The sequence below is a fragment of the Engystomops pustulosus genome, chromosome 1 (genome assembly GCF_040894005.1).
Source record: "Engystomops pustulosus chromosome 1, aEngPut4.maternal, whole genome shotgun sequence".
NCBI lineage: Eukaryota > Metazoa > Chordata > Amphibia > Anura > Leptodactylidae > Engystomops > Engystomops pustulosus.
Genome location: NC_092411.1, coordinates 193,520,290 through 193,547,182, shown reverse-complemented (window position 1 = coordinate 193,547,182; position 26,893 = coordinate 193,520,290). Strand labels below are relative to the sequence as shown.

The following is a 26,893-nucleotide window of genomic DNA, read 5'->3' as shown; positions in this document are numbered from 1 at the left end:
CTCATCACTGAGAGGAAGGTGCGCCAAGCATTACAAGGCAGCACACATGTGCGGGAAGGCCATTGCACGCTACACAAAGGCCATCAGGAATTGGTGATAGTGATCCCTGGAGCATGCAGAAGAGAGGAGAGTGCCGGGATGGCCCCTCTATGAATACCTGGACCGCCGAGGAGACAACTCCGACCATCGGTCCGCTAAGTGACACAATGTAGCACAGCATTTAGACATGCTACGCTAAAGCTAGAGTTTTGAGAGTCCTATAATTGGAAAAGGGTTAGGGAGAGTGTTTTATTAGTATGTGAAGACAGTCCTCTTTTTTACCTGACGGGTGTCCTTTAATGAATTCCCCCCAGTATGTCTTTGACCTGTACCTCTGTTTCCATAGCTCACAGAACCACAAGGCTGAGGCCACTTGAAAGTGACTTTAAAAGAGTTTTTTTTAAGGTAACAGGAAGATTACACATAAAAGAGGGAAATCTAGAAAGGACATTTCATACCCTACCCTATGAGGCTAGTAGTTTAGTGGCCTAAGGCTGGCGCCACACGTGGCGCTTTTGTCTGCGTTTGCGAACGCAAACAAAGTCGCGCCCACCGGGGAGGGCCTCGGCCCGATCGCATCGGCGTTTCTATGGAAACGCCTGCGATCGGGAACGAGCCGCCGGTGTTTCGTGTTAATTTAACGCAAAACACCGGCGTCTCGTTCCCGATCGCAGGCGTTTCCATAGAAACGCCGATGCGATCGGGCCGAGGCCCGCCCCGGTGGGCGCGACTTTGTCTGCGTTTGCGTTCGCAAACGCAGACAAAAGCGCCACGTGTGGCACCAGCCTAAAACCTGGTGACAGTCACACCAGGCTGTATCCTACTAATCACACCTTCTTGTCATGTCAGGCCTGTCCATGTGTATGGGAAGCTCAGGAGAATTAGCGGTGTAAATGTTGTCTGACAATACAGGATACAATATACCTCAATAGGAATCATGCACAAGGGTAGCTAACACCATATTCCAGGACGCATGGCAGTTCTTCAGTAAGTGCAGGTACATCTCCATTTTTATGTATAGTACTATTCCAGTGAATGGGGCTGAGTTGTAATACCAAGCACAACCACTGTATAATGTACAGCGCTGTGTAGAAGATCTCTGAATAACAGGTAATGAGGAATGCTAGGTGATGTACAGGGTTCTGCCCGCACATTGTACTACTTGGTCACCTATCAGCAGCCCTCCCCCTATGGGGGGCGATGGCTTCTATCTGTTGCCTGGAGACCGGACTCCTAAACAGAGACCCGGAGACTCCAGAGGGGACAGGGACGAGTCCAGCCCCGGGCGCCGGCTCCGTAGGGGTTAAGCACGAGTCCTGGAGCCGGGCCGGTCCTGCCCCCGGATAACGGAGCCGAGGAAGAGGAGGCGGAGATTCCAGCAAACACAACGAGACCCCAAAGAATAAAATGGCTGCTGGTGCTGGGAGCAGGGAGCGCCTCCTGGCACCATGGTGAACCCCAGCAGAGTGAAGCCTCAGCCCGAGCTGGAGGGAGACGACAGGAGGAAGAGGAAGGCAGCGCCGCCCGCGGCAATGCTAGAGATGGACTCCCTCCCCAGGCAGGACTTGCCTCCCGCCCCGGCGCTCAGGCTGCCCCCTGCTGGATCCACCCCGTCACCGCTGTCTTCGTGCTCTCGCCAGGCGTGGAGCAGGGACAACCCAGGCTTCGAGGCTGAGGAGGACGGGATGGAGGAGGAAGAGGACGGAGAGGAGGGCATGGTGGTGGAGATGGACGTGGAGTGGCATCCCTCTGGGCCGGGCAGGAGGTCCTCGTCCCTGGTGTCCTCCAGTAGCGGGGGCAGCACAGGCCTGGTGGGGTATCATCACAACAGCCAGGGCCACAGGGGCCGCAGGAGAAGGGGCGATGCTGGTACTGGAGTGGGCAGAGCGGGCCCGGGCAATGAGCAGCCGCAAGACCTGCACGGAGCTGCCCGTGTCCTGCACACCCTCCGAGGTAAGTCCCGGGAGCTTAGCAAAACTTTCCTCATGAGGGAAGGGCCGGGGATTCAGACAAGTGTCCCAGGGTGTAGCCGCAGAGATCGGGCCTATCACCAGCCCTGACCTCCATCAGGGCTTATAAGGAGGCCACTTCTTCCCTGCCATGTATCCTCACACCCGCCAAGGATACATAGCGGGCGTATTGCCAGTGTGTGACCCGCATCTACAGCTGCTTATATGGAGATAGTCAGCACCTTTGATTTGTGTGGATTATTTGTATTGGTTGTTTTTGTTCTGTTTAAGCTATTTTCAGCAGCTATGCCATAATGTATACGTTATCGCTGCCAGTATGCAGTATCTGCATGATCAGTGCCACATCTTTGGAAACCATCATAGAGGTCCAGACTAGTAAAATATCATTCTATGTATCCTGCATGAATAACACTGTATTAAAAATTGCTGGAAGCCTCCCAAAAAATGGAATAAAAAGAGAGTATTAAGGATCATGAAGGTAAAAAAAAAACACTCCAGGGGAGTTGGCACAACTTCAGGGATTTCTTAGTTTTTATTAGCATATGTGCTAAGTTACCCCTGAAGTTGCCCCATCTGCCCTGGATTGTCTTTCAGCTTACATGATCCTCCTGGTGGGTTAGAATACTGTCTGCCAACACTAGCTCCATGGATTGAAGCTGCAGGTCCTATTCCAGTGATGGCGAACCTTTTGGAGACAGAGTGCCCAAACTACAACAAAAATCCACTTATTTACTGTGAAGTGCCAACATAGCATTTTAAGCAGTAACTTATTGCTAGCTGTTCTTCCACATCTTTCAATCATATCGGCCGTCTGAGGCCACTAATACAATTGAAAAAGGAAAGGCAAATTCAGACCCAGCCGTTGTAGCTTCTCTCCAGGATCTCTCTGTAGAGGAAGAATGGTGGGTCCAGCAGGAGAACCTCCAAAGATATTGCAGTTCTGTCAACACTTTCTCAATTTTCATACAGTTCCAAACAACTTTAAAACAGCACTGAGAGCAGATCTCTTGCCTGGGTCTGCAGGAAGATTTGGTGAACTCTGTCCTGAGTGCCCACAGAAATGGCTCTGAGTGCCACCTCTGGCACCCGTGCCATAGGTTCGCCACCACTGTCCTATTCTATGCCTCTGTCCATCTTCACCAACTATGTACCCTATGATACTACTTCAATATCTGATCCTACTTCTAAAGCTCTCTCTCTCTATATATATATATATATATATATATATATATATATATATATATATATTTTTATGTTCCACATTTCATGACATCACATTTGGACGAGCGTTGTGGAATTGGTAGGCCAAACCTCCAACTCTAATTTCCCAAACTCCAGCTCCACCAAAATTGGAGCACTTCCATAACGCATAGAATCGTTCTTTGGTGCAGGAGGCCAGGTATCCTTGAGTGCAGCAGAGAAGTTCTCACTGCTCCCGGGTCCTTTCTAGACGCTCCGCTCTGTCTCCTGACACTGGTTGTATGCGACAGGGTCAGGACCTAGAGCAGAGCACCCGCAGGAAAGGACCCAGGAGTGGTAAGTACTTGTCAGCTGTATTGCTCCCATGTCCTCTCCTGCTCCTAGTGTGGTTCTGCTCTGGGTCCTGATGCTGCCACCTACAACCAGCACAAGACCCAAAGCGCCACATGGAGGAGAAAAGGAGCTGCAGTGTGGTGCAGGGAGGAGAAGAGGAGAGGAGAGGATTTTTTTTTTTCTGTCTACTCTGGGGTCTACAATATTTTTCAGGGGTGCTATTTATTGTACTCTTCATACACTCTCCGCATGAAGTGGTTAAAAGAGGAGGGATTTGAATGCCGATCCAGGACTAACAATTGTTACAGAATTTATAGCTGGTTTTGTCACAGTCGCTTCTTTTGCAATCAACATATCCATCTCCTTGTGCCATTCTGCCAGCACAGAGAGCAGGTGGACCACTAGTATGACCGCCCTCTCTGCTATCAAACTCCAAAATATGGGTCCCAGAAGGGACGTAACTGGTCACTCTCCAACCAGACATGAATCCAAATACCCCCTCCTAGTTGAGGTACATTCACATGGCGCTATGAGGAGGAGGTGACCCCTCCATAGAAAACAGCGTCGCACGGCTGCACACAAAGGGCATGCTCTATCTTTTCCCAGTGTACGACGCGGAACCGCCACCGGGCTGCCATTGCCGGCTATGGGCTGTGACTGTAAAAATGCTTCATATCATCCGGCATGTGAAGACCTTGCATGTTTTGGGACATAAATCTGCAGCAGAAAGCAGCTTGTAATCTGCATAGTTTGCAGGTGGCCATAGAGCATTTCCATCTTACTAATGTACATAAGTTACTTCATAAGGATCAGAAGACATGTGTGAGGGCATACTGAATAGTACAATGCCTACCAGCTTCTGTGTAATAAAAGGATCACAATGTAATGACAGTACTAAATGCTTTATTAGCTATGGGATTACAGGCAGTCCCCGGGTTACGTACAAGATAGGGTCTGGAAGTTTGTTCTTAAGTTGAATTTGTATGTAAGTTGAAACTGTATATTTTATCATTGTAGATCCTGACAAAAAAAATGTTTTGGCCCCAGTGACAATTGGAGTTTAAACATTTTTTGCTGTAATGGGACCAATGATTATGAATAAAGCTTCATTACAGACACTTTACAGCTGATTATTGCAATCTGGGACTTAAAGGAAACCTACCACTTTAAAATGACCCCTCTGACCCACAAATACCTTAAGCTAGCTCAGGATGAGCTGATGCCGGACCATATTTTCAATTAAACCAGAAACCGCTGTATTTGTAGAAAAATTATTTTCTTGTGGTAGTAAAATCTCTCTTCGGCGCTTCTGTAAGCGTCATGCAGCGCGCACCCCGGACCCTGCTCCGCGGTCACGCTGTCGTCAGCGCCGCTCCCGTCACTAATTTTGCTGTGCCCGAGAGCCGGTGACGTCACCGAGCTCTCGGGCACACTAGCGCATGCGCACCACCTCCTCCCGGCGCGTCGCGGCCGGATCCCATTGCGCATGGGCGAAGTCCCGAAGCCTCGTAGTATCGCGAGGCTTCGGAGAGAAGACCGAGAAGACCACCTCCACTATGCTCGCCGCTATACTTCGCCCATGCGCAATGGGATCCGCCCGCGACGCGCCAGGAGGAGGTGGTGCGCATGCGCTAGTGTGCCCGAGAGCTCGGTGACGTCACCGGCTCTCGGGCACAGCAAAATTAGTGAAGGGAGCGGCGCTGACGACAGCGTGATCGCGGAGCAGGGTCCGGGGTGCGCGCTGTATGACGCTTATAGAAGCGCCGAAGAGAGATTTTACTACCACAAGAAAATAATTTTTCTACAAATACAGCGGTTTCTGGTTTAATTGAAAATATGGTCCGGCATTAGCTCATCCTGAGCTAGCTTAAGGTATTTGTGGGTCAGAAGGGTCATTTTAAAGTGGTAGGTTTCCTTTAAGGAAAGCATTCAGAGAGCTTCACCAGAGGTCAGAGGGGTCTGTCTGTAACTATGGGTTGTCTGTAAGTCGGGTGTCCTTAAGTAGGGGCCTGCCTGTACTATTTTTGGTTCTTTCTTTTTCCAACCATTAATACAACCCCCCACAAAAAAAAAAACTATTTTTGGTACTGATATTTTTTTTTTTTAAACTTGAGCTTTACGTCTTTCCTGTTCAATAACTTGTTAAAGGGTTTTGTCCAGAGGATGTAAAACACGGCTACCATGGCTCCATTTATTTCTATACAGTTGAGCTGCAATACTGGCACAAGCGATGGTCAGGTGGATAAATCCTTCTGCTTCCAGCTCGGTCCCCAATATAGTACAAATGATTTTTCTTGGGTTCAGTTATCTGATCCCTGCCTATCGGATACAGACCTATTCTAAGGATGTTATTTGGAGTTGAAAAATCCGAAAGATGAATGATGTAATTGTATGTCCTTGGCATCCATGCAGGTGTTATTGTAGGTGACGGCACTGGTGAGGCCTTACAGGTCCCGCATTTGTAGTGATGGATTTCTATGAGCAGAGCCTACACAATATTGTCTCAGGATATTGTGTCTAGTTGTGTGGTGTTTGTCTTCTCCCAGCGATTACACATATTTTCCATCTCCTTCTGTAGCATGACTGACTGCTCTGTACAGTTCTTTTCCCTTCTAGCTTCACATTCCAGAAAACCAACATCCAGGCAGAATATGTGCAATGCTGCATCTCGCCTCTAGGTGGCACTTGTGAGCTTTCTATCATTCCTGACCAGCCAGTGTGTATTGCTGATACATGACATGATTTAAAGGGAATGATTTCTTATGTGGATAAAGCCACTTACACTCTTAGCACTGTTGGTTACATATCGGAAGGAGGATTTTGTTGCCGTCAGGTGCAGGACAGCGAACCCCGGGGGAGGTGTATGTAGACTTGTGGTGGAGCTCCTTGTAGCCCAGGGTTAAACTGTTGACCACTTTACGCTGCTGTGCAATGGGCGGCTAAAGGCCTGTATTCAAGGTGGCCAAAGGCATAAAATCATTGTGCTGTTTGGTTATTAGAGGAACCGCCAAAAGATTGAATGTGTATGCGTATCCTATTAGCCGCACGGTTTGAAAAGATAACTGTGTTCAGGCAACCTTTGGGGCCACCAAGCACAGCCCTGATCATTTTTATATAGGATGGCACCATTATATAGGCACTATTTGGCACAATGGCATTAAACGGCAAACGGGCCATGGGACAAATGGGCATGTCTTCACTAAAGGTCCTGTCATATGGTGCCTTCTCTTTTGAAGGCACTGAAAACGCATGTATTTTGTGTGTTTACCATGCGTTTTGCTGGTTTTAATCCATTTCACAGCTGCTTACACTGTCCAAGAACGCACCGTGTGCCCCTAAGATGTGATTAATTATGGAGAGTGCATGCAGTTACTACAGTGGACCTTATATGAGAGGTGATGGGTCCTCGTGAACATTTGACATGTTTCTTGTGCATCAGCAAAAGAACATGTATGTTTGCAGTCCGTACAGTGTGCATGTTATATCCACGTTGTGAAAAACATCTGTATATCATTAGTGCTTTGCTGTATGATGTTGCTATATTGGATGGTGATAAAATTGACTTATTATATTCTCATTCTACAGGTCTTTGGGGCACAAGATATACAGCAGATCGGATACCTACAAGGGAAAAATACCTAAAAACTATCCTGCGAGAGCTGATCACTTATGTAGTGTTCCTGTTTCTATTATGTGTTTGTAAGTATTCCATGATCTGTGTATTGTGTGGGCGTAGAGCTATGGGCATAAAAGCCAGGGTATTGTATTGTAATGTCTAGCTGCCATGTGGCTGGGTTCTCACAGTTTGACGCTTTTTAAGAAGCACATAAAGTCTGTACGTATATTATTATATTACTTTTTGATAATATTTTGAGCCAAGACACTCCTACCTAGTTAAAGTAATAAAATAATAAAACGTATGTGCTCTTATCTGCGTTTAGTTTGATGTGGAACGCAAAATATTCTCGCTGTAGGAGTTGAGAAAAGTGCAGGCTTTACAGTGAGATTCCTATGGTTTGTACGACTGACCATTTGCTGGAGATGTTTTCTCAGCTATGTGTATGCATTAGAATACAGATCTATAACCTGGTTTTCAGGTTAAGCTACTATTGGCTGATTAGTTACAGAATATTTTATGGTATACTTATTGGACATCATGAAAGGGAAAAATGACAATGAACACGGTTCCACGTCTTCCCCTGCATACTTAGAAGAAGAATGTAGTGCAATGACCTTGTACCTGGGCTCAAAGGACTCCTGCAGAGTGCAGGTCCTGTCACTCCCCGTTGGTCTGAGCTCTCCCACTGAGCTGGTTAGTGTTTTACTAGCATGGGTCTACAGTGTAAAGTCATTCATGCGAGTCCATGTATAACTGCATCATATTGCACACTCTCTGAATGCCTGTGGCAGGATAAAGAGATCTTTATACCCGCACAGTAGTATTAACAAAAATGGGATCCTATAGATCCTAAACTTTCATTTGCAAGGATCAATACAATTTGAATGTTCTCTGAACGCTGATATGGCTGCGGCCAAAGGGATTATTCACATATAGGGGTGGGATCATTGTACAGGTCAAAGGAAAACAACCAGAATAGCACATGCTGAAAGTGTTTTATTCATATTATAAAGAGGACTGTGGGTTTGTAAAAGGGGTGTTCTGGTTGAGGCTGAGGCCCCTTGTTCTAGTGCCTGCGCCCCATACCCCAGGTTTCTAGGCCTGCCAGATTAGACTGCACTGCATACAATGTGTGGGTGATGCCTAAGCCAATTGTGTGCCTTTGTGGTCACTCTCGCTTAATTACTGAGGCATGCTACTGAGCGATTAGGTCAGTTGTCACATACACACGTAATGTTTCAACACTTGCACCACACCTTCACGGGTTTTGACGAACAGTAGAAAATCATTTTAAGTATTTATGACCTGACTCGCTAAAATGGGTTTGTTGCTTTTGGAGAAAACTTAGATGAAAATTATTTCCATAGGTTTGAGCTTTCCCATAGACATTAGTCTGTTCTGTGCTATACCCACACTTTCTGCAGCACTAGCCAGACACTAAGTGGTTGGCCCTCAGTATTTTATCATGCATGGAGCTGGCATCTTTATGGCAAATGTGACTACATGGTGCAGCACAATAGAAGTTCACTCATCTGGGGACATCTGTCTGCCTATAAGCATAGGGTGGGCGATGCCACTTTGGTGATATAGTAGACTTGAGAAGTAGGTTTTTCCGGGGACAAACGGAGTTCTGCTACTGTCAGATTTAGCATTATGTACAGACTACTGGTGGCCAATATTTCAGGGCTACAAAAGATTCACTGTGACCACGAATGACGAGAACCTATAAATGTGTATCACCACCTAAACTTTTATATTCCTGCCGTGTTTTAAAGGTGCATGATTTATTTTCAAATTTTTTTTATTTTTTTAATTCCTTATCCTGGACCCTCCACATTGGCAGAAAGTGAGGACGTACATAAAATGTTGTATAGCTCATCTTCTCTCCTTCCAGTCACAGGTGTAAAGACAACATGCACACGATTGTGTAGAGAACGTATTAAAATGGCGCCATGCATTCCAATGAGTAATATGGCCATCCATGTAAATGGCCGTATTGTCCACTGTACTAAACCGCAAGCAGGAAGTATAAAAATATAGAGCATGTCCTCTTTTCCACCATATTTCTGTACAGCCCAAAGAAGTCAATGGGAACATATAAAATACAGGATGCACTGCATGCTACCATATATACTTGCAGTATCCAGAACTAGTGGGGGATGCATTCTGTCATCCAGCCAATAGTCAGCCATCTATCAATTGCCAGCCCACCATATTTTATATGAATACAGTGCAATGCGTTACAATACGTCCCATATTCACAACCAGAATACAGCCATATGTACAGAACAGAAATACGGTCTGGTACATGAGGCCTCAGATGACAACATAAATTATAGTGGTAATACAGTTTTTCTTTTCGATTTTATTTTTTCCATCTGTAACCCAGTAATGTTGGTCACTTATTAGTAAAACAATAGGATAAGATGCAGATGTGATAGTAATGGATATGTATTGTCTCTGCAGTAACATACGGCATGGTGACCTCCAGCATGTTTTACTATACTAAAGTAATGACTCAACTTTTTCTGGATACACCAGTGTCAAAAACTGAAAAGACCAACTTCAAGACCTTGATGACTATGAACGACTTTTGGAAGGTAAAGGATGATGAGGGCTGATAGATTTCAGTGTTGAGATGTGGGAATTTTTTCATGTGCTCTTCCAGAAGAGACAAAATTCTATTTGGTGAGATCACTGCTGTACAGAAAAAGACTTCGCTTTCCACCAGTTATAGGTAATTTGGGGATGCTCCAGGATGATGATGTATAATCAACTACATCCCACACTTTTCCACAAAGAGATCACAGCCGTGTCCTCACAATTATTTGTCTGTAAATAGCTGCAGAAAGATATATATTTAACCCTATCCTTTCACCAGGTCACAAGCTGAAAAAAAATTGATGAAAAAGTAATGTATCTTTATAGGTGTTATACAAAACTGAATGTTTCTGAAAAAAAATCTTCCTTTTCATTATAATCTGAATTCTTTCTGTTCTAGTTTGCTGAGGGGCCTCTTGTGGATGGGCTATACTGGAATATGTGGTACAACAACAGGACTATGGCAGAAAATCAAAGTTTTATCTACTATGAGAATCTGCTGCTTGGGATACCTCGACTGCGCCAGTTAAAAGTGAAGAACGGCTCCTGTTCAGTGCCAGAAGACCTAAAAGACGAGATTACCGAGTGCTATGATATGTATTCAGTAAGGAATGAAGATACTGCCCCCTTTGGACTACGCAATGGAACTGCGTATGTAGCGATTTGCATTTATCTACATTTATTACTTGCTCAGAACAATTCTAGGAAATGTTGGAATGAAATCTAAGCTAATATTTGTCTGTATAGGTGGACTTACACCAAAGAAAGGGATCTTAATGGCAGCAGTCAATGGGGCCTCATTTCCACATATAGCGGGGCCGGATATTACTTGGATCTGTCCAGAAATAGAGAGGAGGCTGCTGCTCAGATTGTAACCTTAAAAAATAACCTATGGCTGGACCGAGGGACCCGAGCAGTTTTTATTGACTTCACAGTCTACAATGCAAATATCAATCTCTTCTGCATTGTCAGGTATGTCACAAATGTAAACTTCAGCTGCTGTTCATAATAGTATCACGTCATCCATTCATAAAGGATATTTAACCATTACAACTGATTAGCTTTTCACCAGATCTCTATCCCTTTGACTTGTAGCAGAATTTGGTTCTATGCTTGGTTATGAACTCTGTTTTTGGTACATTTTTGTGCAAAAGCCATTCCAGCAAACAATTAAAGTAAAGGCACCCCTGAAACCTATGGTTTTTTAAAAGCAGACAACCTGGTGATTGCATTTATCTTGATAACAGTTGACAGCCTGTATCACCATCATGTAACTTTGTGACAAACATACCGTATAAGCCAAGTTTTTCACATAAAAATGTGCTGAAAAACCCTAACTCTGCGTATACTCAAGTGTGTGTGTGTATATATTTATATATATATAATCTAACCTTCTGACACCACCCCGGGAGGTCCTCTTCTGCTCGGCTCCCTCTCTCTGTGCGGTGCTGTTGCTTGAGCTGTTACGCCAGCGGCTCGCTGACATCATGGCTCGAGCGACGGCACCGCACGGAGAGAGGGAGCCGGAACATCGTTGGACGACAGAAGAGGACCTCCCGGGGTGGTGTCGGAAGGTGAGTTCAATTTTTTTTTTCCCTCTTCTTAGGGGCTGGCAGGCTGTATACTGGGGGCAGGCTAGGACCAATTCATTTTCTACCCTTGGCTTATACTCGAGTCAATAGTTTTGTTTTGTTTTTTTCAAGTTTTTGTGTTTTAAAATTAGATACCTAGGCTTATATTCGGGTATATGCGGTAATTATTTATTTTAAATGCATGAAAACATACTTTTTTTTTTTCATAAAACCCACATCAAAGCTAGGTTTACATACAAATATGTAAATGTAAAAAATAAGTCAAAGTGAGCAGATTCATATACACCACAATACATCAACAAGGAGTTACACTCCCAAAAAATGCTAAAACAAAAACCATGCAACATTTAGTTGCAATCCACAAATGTTTAAAAATGTATAAGGCACAAAAGTACCTATTCTTTCAAAATATTTTTTTTCAGATAACACTGCTTACCGTGCATACCAAAATTACTCTTTTATTTATACACTGTCATGCATATTTGCAGCAAACTGTGATAAAATGCAAAAATTGCATGAAAATGTACAAAAAAAACTGTAAGATGTGAGGAGTTCATAAATAAATGTGTATTTTCACCAAAATATGCAGTAAAGAGAATGTTATATCTGTGTGTGTGTGTGTGTGTGTATATATATATCTCCAAAAACCAAACTAGTAAAATAGCAAAGGTCACTTTTAGATGGGTGTAATAGGTGCACCATTGTATTAGCAAGGCAATAACTGAACCTTCCACCGTTCAAAAGAATTTGAGTAGGAACTTAATAGCGTAGTTATAAATAAAGGCGAATGGTGTGAAACAAAAACTTTTTTCATTAATATGTGTGTGTGTTTTTCGTGTTACATGCAACTTTTTGGACAATTTCTGGGTCACAGTGTTAATATTGAGCCACATTAGGTGAAGGGGATTAAATGTTCATCCTCTCCCTTCAATAAGGAAAAAAAAAAAAACAGAGAGCAATTGTCCTTGGTAGGAAAGGGGTTAATAACTTTTTTTTTTAAATCAGGTAACTTTTATTAAAGCATATGTGTATTACAGCATACATATACAGATAACACAAGTTCAACTGTAAATATAAAGCATTAGTTCTGAACATATAATCATTCCCTAGAATCTCATCTCCTCCTTCATATGAATCTAAGATTTTTCAAGGTGCGAGGAAATCGGAAATATAAATAGTAAAAGTGCAGTCATTTACCATTTGTCCTCTCTATTTGAATATAGCATTTTAAAGAGATCCTGTGAGGAATGGTGGGTTAATAATGACCCTGTATTTTTTTTTTTTTTAGGTTGTTGGTGGAGTTCCCAGCTACTGGGGGGCTGGTAACCTCCTGGCACTTTCAGACGGTAAAGCTGATCCACTATGTTTCTCCATTTGACTACTTCTTGGCTGCCTGTGAGATAGCATTCTGTATCTTCATCCTGTATTATATTGTGGAGGAATGTCTGGAGATCTGGAATCACCGTCTGCACTATTTCCACAGTCTCTGGAATTGCCTGGATATTGTCCTCATTGTGGTAAGCATTGTCTCGGATGCAGCAGCTCTTCAGGCCAGCTCTGCATTACTAGTGACCATTTGTCATTTTTCGGGTATGGTTAGGGAATGCACAAAATAAAATATGTCTATGGAGAGCAGATACCTGCAGATTTCCCTTACATTTGGCCACTGACTTTTTTTTTTCTTTTTCTTTGTCTGACTTGTTTAAATGTTTAAGAGTAAATAATTTTAGTAAGAATAATACCCTAACATTCCTTCCTGTATAACCACATTTTGTTTTTATGGCCAGTTGTTGGTTCCCCATAATCATACAAAATTTACCCAGAAAACTCTATAAATCTTGTTTATTTGACCCTCCCAGCTCCATGTTTAGAAATAATTGATCGTTTTGCTGATTGTATTTTCTTGTGTGTGTGTGTAGCTCTCCGTGGTGGCAATGGCCATCAACCTATACAGGGTGTCAATGGAAGGACCTCTGAACAAGCTCCTGGTGGACATGAATATATTCCACAACTTTGAAGCTCTGGCTTACTGGCAGAACCAGTTTAATAACGTGGCTGCAGTCACTGTATTCTTTGCTTGGGTTAAGGTAATAATATTATATTTCTACTATAATTGTACTTTGTATAGCTGGAGGCTCAGAGGTGGTAATAGGAATAGGTGGACAGCAGACAAGAGAGATATATCACACATACAATGCAGAGGTCTCTCAATGCCCAGAACTGTAACAAAGAGGCATCCTTAACCGAGAAGAAGGTATTTACGTGTGTATAAAAATGGGTTGGAGGTTAACGGTCATTAGCGGAGGAACCCGTTATGGTGAAAAAAAATGTATACGTCATGGGCACAGGATTCCTGGAGATTAGTTTTGATCCTGGGAGTTGAGAATCGTTTATGCTTCTGCTTCCCTGTGGATGAACAATGTCGGTTTTCTTAGATCATTCCAAAATATTTAGGAAGATCAAAAGTTCACTCAGATCTTCCAATGGTTGCACTGTAAGCTGCAGCATTGCCCACATTATAGTATAATTGGACCTAACCATTTAAAGAATACTGTATATGTAATAAAGAATGAATGTTATTCTATGTATACTGAAAGAAATATGTCCTTGTTTCCAAAAGCTCTTTAAGTTTGTGAACTTCAACAGAACCATGACTCAGTTGTCGACTACCATGTCTCGCTGTGCCAAGGACATTTTGGGCTTCTCCATCATGTTTTTCATCATATTCCTGGCATACGCTCAGTTTGCCTACCTCGTGTTTGGCACTCAAGTTGATGATTTCAGTAGCTTTCAAGACTGCATGTAAGTATTAACCTGCGGAGGGCAAGATGTTTTACTGCTCAAAGTGGGTGCAGTAATTGTATTGGATAGATTTAGAAGTGGCCATGGCTTTGGTTCCCAATCAGGAGTTGACTATATAGTGCGATAGAACATGACTAAATATATCACACAGCTCTCAATTTTAATAATAACGCTCCTGAAACGCTTAGTGCCATATCTGTTGATGAAAATAAAATACTTTGTTGTTCTTCAGTTGTCCTAATCCTGTGCAGAGTGTCATCTGGTCACTTTCATCACTCCCCACAATATGGTATCATAGCAGCCAGTGGCCTTGTAAATCACAATCTGTCTACCTGATATAAGAGAATTAGAATTAAAAAACAAATTGCATCTTTGGTCTTCTCCTGGGTCAGTACAAAAAAATATAGACCTTCAAGATCCAGATTTTTCTAATCTAGGATACATTAATGGTTGTTAAAGAAAAGCTACCACAGGGATGCTGTGCTTCTAAACCAAGCGCACTTACATGCTGGGGTGTGCCTCCTGTACCTCATGTGCATAACCTTATAAGTCAGTTTTCTCAAAAAGAACAGATGTTGTTTCAGGAAGCACCTGCCAGCATGTACGTGTGCTTGGCTTCGAAGCACTGCATGCATGTGGTACATTTCCTTTCAACTAAATAAAAAAAAAAAAAAATTGATGTTGCCACGTTTGTAATGCCACAAACATATTCTATTATAAATGCTGCAAATTTTCAAAATTTCATTACAATGATTTTTTTTTTTTTTTCAATTAAAAATCATTTTTTCTTTTAACTTCTGGAAAGAGTCAATAATTTAGATATTCCTACCCCTCCCCCCCCCCCCCCCCCCCAAAAAAAAAAAACCTGTTGTGGCAAATAAATACTCCCTCTACCAAGCCATGTGCTCTCTGATCTCCTGCAGGACAAGTTTGACCACAATCTCTTTCCTGTAGTTGTGCAGATGGTAATGTGAAGTTCATAAATGTCATTTTGGGGCATCCATGTGATAAATGTGTCCTGTAATTAACAATCAAGAGCTGTGATGGCGATCCTTTTAGAGTCCCCAAGCTATGACCACAACCCACTTATTTATCACAAAGTGCCGACACAACAATTACTTACTAATTACTAACTTATTGCTCCCTGTTATTCCGGCTTTTAATCGTAGCAGCCTCCTGAGGACACTAATAAGTTAAAAGGAGGGCAAATTTGGCCTATCATTTGTAGCTTCTCTCCAGGTTCTCTCTGTAGAGGAAGACTCATGGGGGAAGCAGAAGGACCTGCAAAGATAATCTGGGCCTGTCCACACCTTCTTACTCTTTCTGCAGTCCCAAGCAGCCAAGGATGTGTTGCTGTAAAATGGCACTGAGAGCAGTATATCTTAAGTTTAGTTCCTGGTACTGCAGGAAGATACTTTGAATCCTGTCTAGTAAATTATGTGCTGGGGCGATGGCCTGGGTGCCCACAGACGGGGCAATGAGTGCCACCTATGCCATAGGTTGGACACCACTGATCTACACTGTAAATTTTCCTTTGTGGTAATTATTTTGTCTCACATAACATAATATATGATTTGATCCTAAACTACTTGAATTATTTTTCTTTTAGTTTTACACAGTTTCGTATTATTTTGGGTGATTTTAACTTCACTGAGATTGAGGAAGCAAATCGGATCCTGGGGCCCATATATTTTACATCTTTTGTGTTCTTTATGTTCTTCATCCTTTTGGTATGTGATATACTCCTTATTTTATTTTTTTATTTGTATTCTGATACATTTTATTTGTTTTTTCTTTTAGTAGAAAACCTCTATTGGATCATTCTGCAATATTTTATTTACAACCATATGTTTTGTGCCATAAATTGGCTAGCTGGAGATTATAAGACCATGGTTGATTAAAAATCTGCTTATACTTGGGGATTCTGTTAATTTTATTGACAAAAATAGTATAGTCTTCAGCAGTGTTATTGTGCAAAATATCTTTCAGGGTTTGTTGGGATTTGATAAAGAAACAAATGTGACATAGCTGTGTTACATGCTGTTAGAGAACCAGTGACATTAGCGTTAATCCAGGACTCTGTGCATAACAATGTGCTTTTGCTTCATTAATAGAGTTTTTATTTAACAGAACATGTTTTTGGCCATCATCAGTGACACTTATTCAGAAGTCAAAACAGATATGGCTCAGCAAAAGAGTGAAATGGAGCTGGCAGACCTGATAAAGAAGGTAAGATTTATGTCAATATTCTTCATAGAGGGAATTTCTGACAGCTCTGCTTTATGGCTTACAAACCAAGGAACAATTGGCCTTACAGATAACAAGTTGTGAAGAGGTTGTGCTACAAAAGACACTCCAGGAATGTGGATACATTATTATTCATTGCAAGAAGAGGAGATATCCACTTTTAAAGAACATCTAGCACATAGATCAAGGATTGTAAACCAAGCACACTGACATGCTGGTGTGTGGTCCCTCTGATAGGATCTGCTTTTCTTTAAGCTTCCTATTCCCTTGTTTATAAGGGAACAAAAGGCTTTAGAAATTAAGCAAATCAAACTGAGGAGCCCAAGGCTTCATAGGTTTTAATGGAGCCCGGAGCCATCAAGGCTCATTTGCATCATTTTAAGTCTTTTGTAAAATCAGCGCCTAATAAGCCAAAAGAAGAACCAGAGGGGGGAACACACCTGTATATAAGTGTGCTTGGCTTACAATCTTTGATCCTGGTGGTAGATTTCCTTTAAAGTGAGAGTTTCTTTCGAGATTGGCAGTTGTATAAAACAAAATCAAAGGCCCCTTTCACACGTGCTTTATACACGCAGAACTTGCATTGCACTCTGACCCATTGTAATCAATGGATTCTTTTCTGACTTGCATTCTTTTTCACGCACACTCGCGTTTTTTTTTAACGCGTATTTAAATCTCGGCATGTTCTACTTTTGCAAGTCACGCACCATACAGGTCTATGGAGATGCATCAAAAACGCATTGCACTCTGAGACACATGCAACTTGGATGCGTTTTTCACAATCAATTGCCATAGAAAAGATGGAGCTCAGTCCCTCGTCCTTTTAACACACGTTATCTGCGTGTGAAAAAACGCATTGGAAGTTCATTGAAAAAGCTCATGAAAAACTGAGATTCTGAACAAACTCTGATGAAAAAATGTCAGTTTTTCACTGACCAAACCTTGATCGGATTCTGAAGTAATCTGCAACGCAAGTGTGAAAGAGGCCTAACAGTGGATTTCTCTGGTTTTAGAAACCTTATCCTTGTGCTATGTTAAAGGGGAAATTCTCCTCCTCAAAAAATACACCAGAACTGTGTTTGTAGGATATAGATATAGTCATTTGCCGAGAGTCAGTACCTTGATGTATGTAAATATGCTGTCTGCATAAGTTATGGACAGTTTAGACATATATAGCCGTATGACAGTCGTTATAGGGTTAATCTTGCCGGAAAGATGCTCTATAGTGACTTGCCCATATGTCTGCCGCCTTTACTGTTGTAGGCTACTGCACAGATCCAGAATAATAGCTGCAATTGTTAAGAATTTTCTGCTAGGGACAGCTTAGGAAGTTGTCATGTGGGTGAATCATGTTACCTCCACTATGTAGGATACATTTCCCTTGTAACTACTATCTACTGTATCTTGTGTGTTAAACACTACACATATTAGGCATGTAAATTATGTACTGCGCCTCATACTTGTGTATTGGATTTTCTAAAATGTTAGTAAAGCGTTTAGTACTTCTCTGGGTGGCCAAGGAAGCCACGATTTATCTCCTGGATTGTTGGTACAGTCGTCATAGAAAGTGGAGCCTCTGGGCAGATATGATACAACTGCTTCATGCGTATAGGCTAGGAGAAAACCATAGGCATGTATAACATAATAACACAGTATAATCTTCCCAGGGTTGTAGTAAAGCAATGGTGAAACTGAAGCTCAAGAAAACTGCAGTGGATGATATATCGGAGAGCCTTCGGCAAGGAGGGGGGAAGCTGAATTTTGATGAATTACGACAGGATTTAAAGGGGTAAGATCGTTCCCACTAGTGTCATGTCAGACCTTTTCTCTATTGTCACCAGGGCTGTGTGTGTGTGTTTTTAATGGACATTTAAGTGATGAATATTCTGGTTTGAATTGTGTACAGAGTTTTGTAGTATTTGGGATAAGGATTATGAGTTTTTAAGAGTTTGTATAGCAAATCTGAAAAAACTATCATGTTTAATCCATGGCTGTGGAGTCCGTAAACCAAACTTCCAAAGCCTCAATTTCCCTCACTCCACCATAATGGTCTCCGACTCTGACTCCACAGCCCTGTTTTCCCGATCCTCTATCAGTTCTGAGATGAGTGCAGATCTTCCTTCCCAGTGCCTTTCTTCTGATCTGTAGTGGAGGAGCTTCACTACTGAGCATGTAAAGTGTAGCCACCTTCTTCTCATTTACATGAGTCCAATGAGCGCTGTAATAACTGATGGAAGTGATCATTGCTGCAGGAGGCTCGTTGTATGCTTCAGCATCAGGACCTAAAGCAGAGCGCAGAGGAGCCAGCAGCGGTACGTACTTGTCAACTGTACTGCACTGCTCCTGGCGCAGTTCTGTTCAGGGTCCTGATACCGGTGTGTATGACCAGCGCAGGATGAGAGAAGGAGCTGCTGTGCATGGAGGAGATGGGAAAGGAGAGTATTTATTTGGGCATCAAATGACCACCCTGTCCATCTTTTACATGATGAATGGATCTGCTTGTTTTACCACAACAGGGAATGTACTTGGCAAGTGCCGCCCATTCTTGGTGCTTAGAATTGGGGTTTTCGCAGCCAGATTTTCACCTGCACAATTTATCTTGCAAAAGGCACTTTGTGGTTGAGATGAATCTCACATTAGGCATATTAACCTCTTACCGACCAGGCACTTTTTCGTTTTTGCATTTTCATTCTTCACTCCCCACCTTGACTTTGATTGGACATTTTCGGACAAGTTTTGGGATACCTAACGTGTTTATGATTTTTACTGTTTATTTATATCTCTTCCAGGGAAAGGGGGTGATATGAATTTTTATTTTTTTAACAATGTAAGACCCAAGGCTGTCATGGTAACAGATTGCTGTTTCCCTTTGATGTCACGGGGTGCGACCACGCACCACCGACAGCGAGGGTTTACACCCGATTGCGGCTGTTACCGTTGGGTGTTTGCTGCAATATGCAATCAACCTTATATGGAGAGGGATCAGCCAGTGCGCCCTCTCCATCCACCCGCAGCCGACATGTCACATATCGGTAAGGAATTAATGATTAAGAAATAAAAGTGAAGATCCAGTGCCTTGGATATTAGGTTTTTACATGTGCTGTGAAAACAATTGAATGACTATTCTGGGACTTTTGTTCCAAAGTTGCTTATCCTTGTAACTGTAAGTATCCAGTGGATTTTTTTTATTGTGTATTCATGAGTTTTAAGGCTGTCTGTAGACCATGTGTATAATCTCAGGACTGTCTTTTTAAAATATTTAAGGGTTTTTCATTATTAAATTTCCTTTATGAAGAGTCAATATTTTGTCGCAGGAAGGGCCATACTGATGCAGAAATTGAGGCCATTTTTGCCAAGTATGATCAAGATGGGGACCAGGAACTTACAGAACATGAACATCAGCAGATGCGCGATGATCTAGAGAAAGAGAGGGTGAGTATGTGCTGTGCTTTACTTGTCATTCCCTTTTATGATCCAGATTCTATCGGTATACTGTGTAACTTATCTTGTATTTGGGGAGAATATTGGAGAAGTTAAAGGTTCTAATTAAAGGAATTGGCTAGGAATTGGTATTGATGGATTATACGTACAGCTGTACAATTTTTAGGGGTGATGCCATATGTTGGCTTCCAGATTATTGGGTAGACTTGGCCTTACTGATCTTTACTGTCTTCAATAAATAGCTGTGATGATGGTCACGTTTTCTGTGAACTGAGGGGTAGAGATTGGTGGGGGACCTAGGGTGATGGGCAATAATCTAGATAAATGACTTGTTATATATATTTTTACGTCATTTCCCCCCCCCCACGCCCCTTCAATATCATGTTCAGAAAACATTGCTTATCAGCAGAATGATATAGCAGTTCCATTTGTGATTGATGCTGTCACTGCCTCCACCCCTTACCAGACAGCCTCTCTATATTGTAAGTCACTGACCTGAAACCTGCTGTCACATCAGACTGCACAGGAGTGTAAACTTGTCCCAGGTCACTGACCTCACTACAAGAGCATTGCTGGCTTTATCTAAAGCTGGTTTTACATTTCACGTGGTTAAAAATATATACAGGGTGTAAAGGTAAGGATGGAGGCATATGTTGTGAAACACACAATGGATCGCTAAACCAAAAGTATACCTGTCAATTATAGTTCTTAAATCAATTATCCCAAGGGAAAATTAACACATTAACAAAACAATAATAGAAAATGACAATATAGCAAAAAAAACAATACTATATATACTTGAATGTAAGCAGAGGTACCTAATTTTAACACACAAAAACGGGGAAAACGTTTGACTTGAGTATAAGCTTAGGGTGGGAAATGCATCGGTCCCAGACTCCACCCAATATATAGCCAGCGCATGCCCCCAAGTATATGGCCAGAAGACCCTTGTTCCCAGTATATAGCCTTCAGCTCTAATATATAGCCTGCATCCCGTTCCAGAGGAATGCCTAGCCTAGAAGGAAAAGAAAAGGTGTACTTGCCTTCTGATGCCCCCTGGCAGGTCCTCCTCTATTCATAGATGTTCCGACTCCCGTTCCCTGACTCGGCGTGGTGCCGTCAGACACTCGCTGACATCATAGTGTGTGCTGATGGCAGCGCATACACTAGAATGTCAGCGAGCGGCTGATGTCACAGCTCAAGCAACGGCTCCGCACGGAGACAGGGAACCGGAGTCGGAACATCGATGGCTAGAAGAGGACTTGCAGGCGGGCGTCGGAAGGTGAGTAAACTTTTTTTTCTTTCTTTTTTTTTTTTTTTTAAATAGACTTGAGTATAAGCCGAGTTCGGGCTTTTCAGCACTTTTTGGTGTGTGTTGATAAACTCTGCTTATACTCGAGTGTATATATGGTAAAAATTCTTCAAAGACCACATACAGTATATATATTTTCAGATATGATATATCAACAGCAAAGGGATGGGGTAGACATTAACTGCAAAATCAAGTATCAAGTCCCAGACATGCAAATCTGTAAAACCACTAATGCAGCAAAATGAACAGCTTTGTAGGAAAGTGGAAGGGTGGGAAAGAAGATCCCACACACACTGCTGGAGTGATTTCTGCGGGTCCATCGATTTATCTTTTATTAATAGAAGTGCACTATAGATATCTTTCCATGAATCAGAAGAACAAGTGAGAATATGAAACAAACTTTCTAGTACATCTTGTCATTTTTCTCCTCCCCATCTTCAACTTACTCCCACTCCACCCAGAGAACAGGTTACTTTTACTTCTATAAGTTCTTGCAGATTGATGGTGAAATTGGTTGCTTTAATATATATGCTTCTCTTAATTTATCTCTTCACATGCACAGAAGCAGCATAGAAGATGTTATACAGCAGTACTGGGCAGAAGAGCGTAAGGCAGAATCGACCCAATGGATCTTTACCTCTTACTGCTTTGTCCGATGATGGATAGATTTCTATCATCTGCTTTAAAGGGAACCTGTCATTAGAAATATAGCTAATTAACCATTAACAGTAAGCTGTGAAGCAGATTAACACCTTTCACATCCTGTTTCTTTAATGGATTAGAGTGATGCCATCAATTAGAAATTCAACTTTAAAGTGAGATGTAAATTGGTTGTATAAAGTCATGGATGTTGAGAGATCAGCATTGAAGTTAACCTCCTCAGAATGAAGGAGATGTGGTTAGTGATGTCTGGATGCATCAATTCCAGTGAAAGGAGCATTCTGAAGTGAGGAAAGCTTGAAGTCGGTGTTAAACTCTCCGCCTCCTTGACTTTATACAACAAAATTACATGTAACTTCAAAGTTGATTTTCTGGATGATGCCACCATGCTACACCATTAAGTAGACTTGATCTAGAAGGTGTTCATCTGTTTGATAACATACTGGTGGTTTATTAAGCGAATTTCTGCTGACCGGTTCCCTTTAGAGGGGTTTTCTCCGATGGACAATAAACATCCATCAGCAGAAGGCAATAGAAGTCTGTGCGTCACCATAAAAACTCTGCTCACAACCTGTACCTGTGGTTTTATAGGGATTAATTATATTTAAGTGACTCTTCTGACTTTGGAGGAGATTTTTTTTTTTTTTTTTTTTTATCTATACATACAGACTGGTTTAATTGGAAATGGGGGATTTCTGGAAAGGATAATTAATTCCCTAGATTAGTGGAGTATGAGCTGGTGATCAGCATTCGGTAGCTGTATGCTTGTTTCCTACAAGGAGGACCTGGAGCTGGACCGGGGCTCTCTACCTCGTCCCATGAGCAGTCGTAGCTTCCCTCGCAGTCTTGATGACTCAGAAGAGGACGATGATGAGGACAGTGGACACAGCTCTCGTAGAAGGGGTAGCAGCTCCAGTGGGGTCTCCTATGAAGAATTTCAAGTGTAAGAGTTTCTTTTACCTATTCTAGTTTGTAGTCCGCAAACTACAATTGCTTTATGCTACCGCTATTGCTGTTACACTTATGGTCATAGACGGATGAGTTTTCATGTTTTCTGTAGATTTAAGAAAGCCATTGATCCCCAGACAGGCCCCCTGGCAATACTAGTTACTTTGGTTTTGCTGGAAGTCTTCTGTATGCTTTTTCCCTGTGATGTGGCGACGCATGATATAGGAGTTGTGTTTTATATTTAGTTTGGTTCGGCGAGTCGATCGTATGGAACACTCTATTGGAAGTATTGTGTCTAAAATTGATGCAGTGATTGTAAAGCTGGAAGCCATGGAGAGAGCGAAAATGAAGCGCAGAGAGGTCCTGGCAAGACTTCTGGATGGAGTCACAGAGGTATGGAATTCACATTTTCTCATGCTCTACTGTCTAATGATTGGACAATGCTCCACCCCATGATATGACCCCAGCACTTCTATGCTCTCTGCCCACGCGCACCCATGTCAGCTGATGACAACAAAGCGGTTGTGTGGACAGTGAGCATAGATGTGCCTCTTGCCGGAACCTGAGGAGAGGTGAAGTCGGAGCCCCAGGGTAAAGAGAAGCACGGGAGGCAAGTATGGACAAATTTATTTTCATGTTTAAAGGACATCTACTACCAGGAAAAAGGATTGTATGCAAATGAGCCCAAGGTGCTCGGGGCTCCATTGACACCTATTGAGTGTGAGTTGAGTGTTCCACAGCATGGTCTTGGGCCACGGCCAGGCAGTTGTTGACCGGTTCTCTGAGGTCCACCAGGTCCTGTGATGTTCCACTGTGTAAAAGGTTCTGTCATGGCATAAAAAGTACACACAGGAGCTGTGTCTAACGAACTGTGCACCGATGTGATATCACAAGACAATGGGCAGGTTCTATTCACTGGAAGCAAGCATTGGAGCTTCCTGAACCACAAGTAGAGATCTAAAAAACTGGGATGTGTTAATATTGGAAGTATATGGGGAAATTGCATAACATTATTGTTTATATAGTGAAAGTTAACCCTTTCGTATCATTCTTTATATCTTAACCTCCATTCTGCTGTAAAGGTCACTGGATGAGTGTTGTCATAGTTCACCTATTGCTGTATCATGCGATTGTATTAAATTGCGAAGCCATTTTACATAATGTTGTGCTTTTTCTAGGATGAAAGGCTTGGCCGGGACAATGAAATGCATAGAGAACAAATGGAGCGCCTGGTAAGAGAAGAGCTAGAGAGATGGGAATCGGACGACACTGCTTCCCAGATGAGCCACAGATTGGGGACTCCCAGTGGAACCAATGGCCAGACACGTCCCAGGAGCTCCCGGCCGCCCTCCTCACAGTCTACAGAGGGTCCCGATGGAGGAGAAGTGGCCACCAGTGTTACAAACAGCCAGATATAAAGATTTGAATACCGGTGCTCCAAAAACCAAGGTGGATAGGCAGGAGGCCAACTATGACTCTTTTCAGGTCACATGGAGAACTGTAGTTTACCATTAGTAGTACAACCAAGTGCACAATGATAGGATTTTGTCACCAGACCACAAAGAATTGTGAATATTTTCTCTAAGTGCTGAAACTATGAAATACAGTCCATTCTGTAGGCAGCATGTCCTGTGGGAAACAATTCTGTATAATGTGCTATAAATACATCTCTGCACCTTCTATTAGAAGCCGCATACAGATGACTGCCGATCATAGGAACAGTCATGTCATGGGGCATTTATAAGCAGAGATATAATTGATTAAATTAGTTATATTGCATCTTCTGCTATTAATCTGCTCGGCGCTCTTGCTCTATAACATGCTGCCTGCAGATTACATTGCATCTTCATAGTGATAGTTTCCCATTACCTAGTTGTGCACTTGCCTCAAGATAAACTTGCGTAAATCTACCATCAATGTCGAGCATGATAAATCAGGGACACTTACTCATAGATCCAGGCACTGACTGTGGTTAAAATTTATTCTAATGAGTCTGAATATCTATAGTCTTGTTACAGAAGCCCTCTGTGCTCTGGTTTCACCCTGCAGCAGCACGTCTCAGACTCCCAGTGTGTGCTCACTGTTGCTGCTGACAATAAGGAAATCCTTCAGTCCCCCCAGTGCACAATACATCGAATCGTGCTGCAGCCGATTTTGCACACTGCATCAATTCTGTACCTTAGCTTGCCTGGCATAGAATTTAGCTTTATCCTGTGCTAGCTCAAGTATAAACTCTCCCTGCTTCTACATTTCAAAACAGGAGCTTGGAGGTGTTGAGAGGGGCAAAAAGTTGCAACACTCAGGCATGTGCCAGGAATTTTTTTTCATGCCTTGTACACCAGGAAACTGCCTTAAAACGCATGATAACGTCCCTTCCCAATGTATTGTTATGTGACACCAATGATTTTATCACACTGCTTATTGATTTTCTTTATCTGAAGGGCATAGAATATTTTTCAGGATTTCCATATGAAAATAGGTGTTTTTCTATTAATAGAGTGACAGAATCTACAACCTGGACCTGTGTCCCTCTATAACCTAGATAGGGATGAGAATATATTGGTGTGTTCTCTCTACACACAGGAATGAACCTCCTGTAATTTGCACAGCGGATATTGTCACCAAGAAATGGGTATGATACAAGTCTCGGGCATAAAGGTTCATGGTGTGGATTTCATGGTCCCAATCACACTCCTGCTTTTATGCATCTTGTTGCCTGAAGTTAGCATCTTAAAAGCCACAAGTGCTCTAAGGCTGCTACATGTTACATAGCTGGAACAGCTATTCCTATCACCTCCAGCAAATATTTGAACCCTTGAATCTGCCAGAAGGTCTATTCTTTTAATGACTCTCTGAGGCCTTATTTGGGCAACTGCAGTTTTCTGCTGTCTGCTCCATGTGTAGACCCCCTGGTCTTGCTTCCCAGATATTCCTAACAAACACAGAAATGTAATCTGCTGGTCTAGAGCTTGGCTGTCATTTTGTAAACTTATACAAAAAGCCAAGGCTGATTATAAAGCAGGAAAAGTCTCTAGTACAATTCTCTACACAATACTCAAATGGATAAAATTTTACATTTTTGCATAAATTAGTAGTAAAAAGAAGAAACTATTACTGTTAGTTATGATATTAGAGAAAGTTCTTTTTTCCTTTTTGTCTTTATCCCCTTCCTTTCTCTATATTTTACTTACTTTCTCCAAACCAAGAGACTTTGTGTTGAAGTTTTGCAGGTATCTGGGGTCAGATACACATGGGATGTAGAATACAAGTCCTATAATGTACATACATAGGACTACAGGTTTATGCAATGTTAGGTACCACAAAGTTTCCCTTACTACAGATAAATCTTTGTTTTTTCACATTGGATCACAGCTGCAAGTTGAAGAACTGTTTCACTACAGCCCATAATTTATATGGTTTTAGGAGGGAAAAAATAATAATTTGGACCTACAACTATGGTTTTGTTGGTAAAGCGTAATCCATTTACTAATCTAGTTATCTCATCTAGTTATCTTCATTTATTACCATTTATACTGGTTAGTTACCTGGGCACATTCACTGCATGTGACTGGTATGAACATGGGGATAAATATTAGGTGAATGTTATTGCCGAAAAGACCTTGTAAATATTTCTGTAACACGTTGTTACTATTTTACTTTTATAAACAAACTTCATCTTGAAGTGCTTAAAGTTTCATGGATATCCGTGCAAGTTTTACGATTTTACTTGAGTGAGAAATAGCTATATAGTTTACTCGAGAGTTACATAACTTAGCTAGATTGTATGTATCACTTTTTTGCTCTAATAATACCTGCTAAAATGCATCATATTGAGTGGCCATGTTGTACGTTTCCAACATCAAGACAGCTGTAAGCCAAGGGGACCTAGTCCTGCTCTTCTGACTTTATTACCCATGGGGTCAGGGGGTGAAGAAGCACTTGTGTGGGCTTTCTAGATGTCCCAGTTTTTGTCAATGGCTTCAGTACAGCAGGGTAAATCATTGTGATATGACGTTTCCTTAGGAAAGAGGTTGTATATTGTATACTTATACACGTTTTATGCCGCACAACCTGTAGGTAGTCTATTATACCACATGCACTTTACAGTAATAAACAACTTTTTCGAAAA

The 26,893-nt window shown here is 42.1% G+C and overlaps 1 protein-coding gene across 2 annotated transcripts; it reads left to right on the top strand.

Annotated features, from left to right (window-relative positions):
* The first annotated feature begins 1,255 nt into the window (after positions 1-1,255).
* PKD2 (polycystin 2, transient receptor potential cation channel) lies at positions 1,256-26,893 on the top strand. 2 transcript variants are annotated; one of them, XM_072116927.1, is made up of 15 exons: positions 1,256-1,992; positions 7,128-7,241; positions 9,628-9,761; positions 10,163-10,413; positions 10,510-10,734; positions 12,643-12,871; positions 13,274-13,441; positions 13,975-14,156; positions 15,766-15,886; positions 16,287-16,385; positions 18,071-18,192; positions 19,718-19,835; positions 22,599-22,759; positions 23,010-23,157; positions 23,943-26,893. In XM_072116927.1, exons 1-15 carry the CDS (start codon positions 1,488-1,490, stop codon positions 24,180-24,182), a joined length of 2,817 nt encoding a protein of 938 aa, XP_071973028.1. In that variant the 5' UTR covers positions 1,256-1,487; the 3' UTR covers positions 24,183-26,893. The 2 variants fall into 2 exon arrangements, with proteins under 2 accessions (XP_071973028.1, XP_071973019.1); XM_072116918.1 differs by having other exon boundaries at positions 22,596-22,759.

Excerpts from the sequence above, each read along its gene's own strand:
- PKD2 (XM_072116918.1), top strand. The coding sequence starts at position 1,488 with ATGGTGAACCCCAGCAGAGTGAAGCCTCAGCCCGAGCTGGAGGGAGAC. Across the intron at positions 9,762-10,162 it reads CTATGAACGACTTTTGGAAG|TTTGCTGAGGGGCCTCTTGT; the intron begins GTAAAGGATGAT and ends TTTCTGTTCTAG. Across the intron at positions 10,735-12,642 it reads AATCTCTTCTGCATTGTCAG|GTTGTTGGTGGAGTTCCCAG; the intron begins GTATGTCACAAA and ends TTTTTTTTTTAG.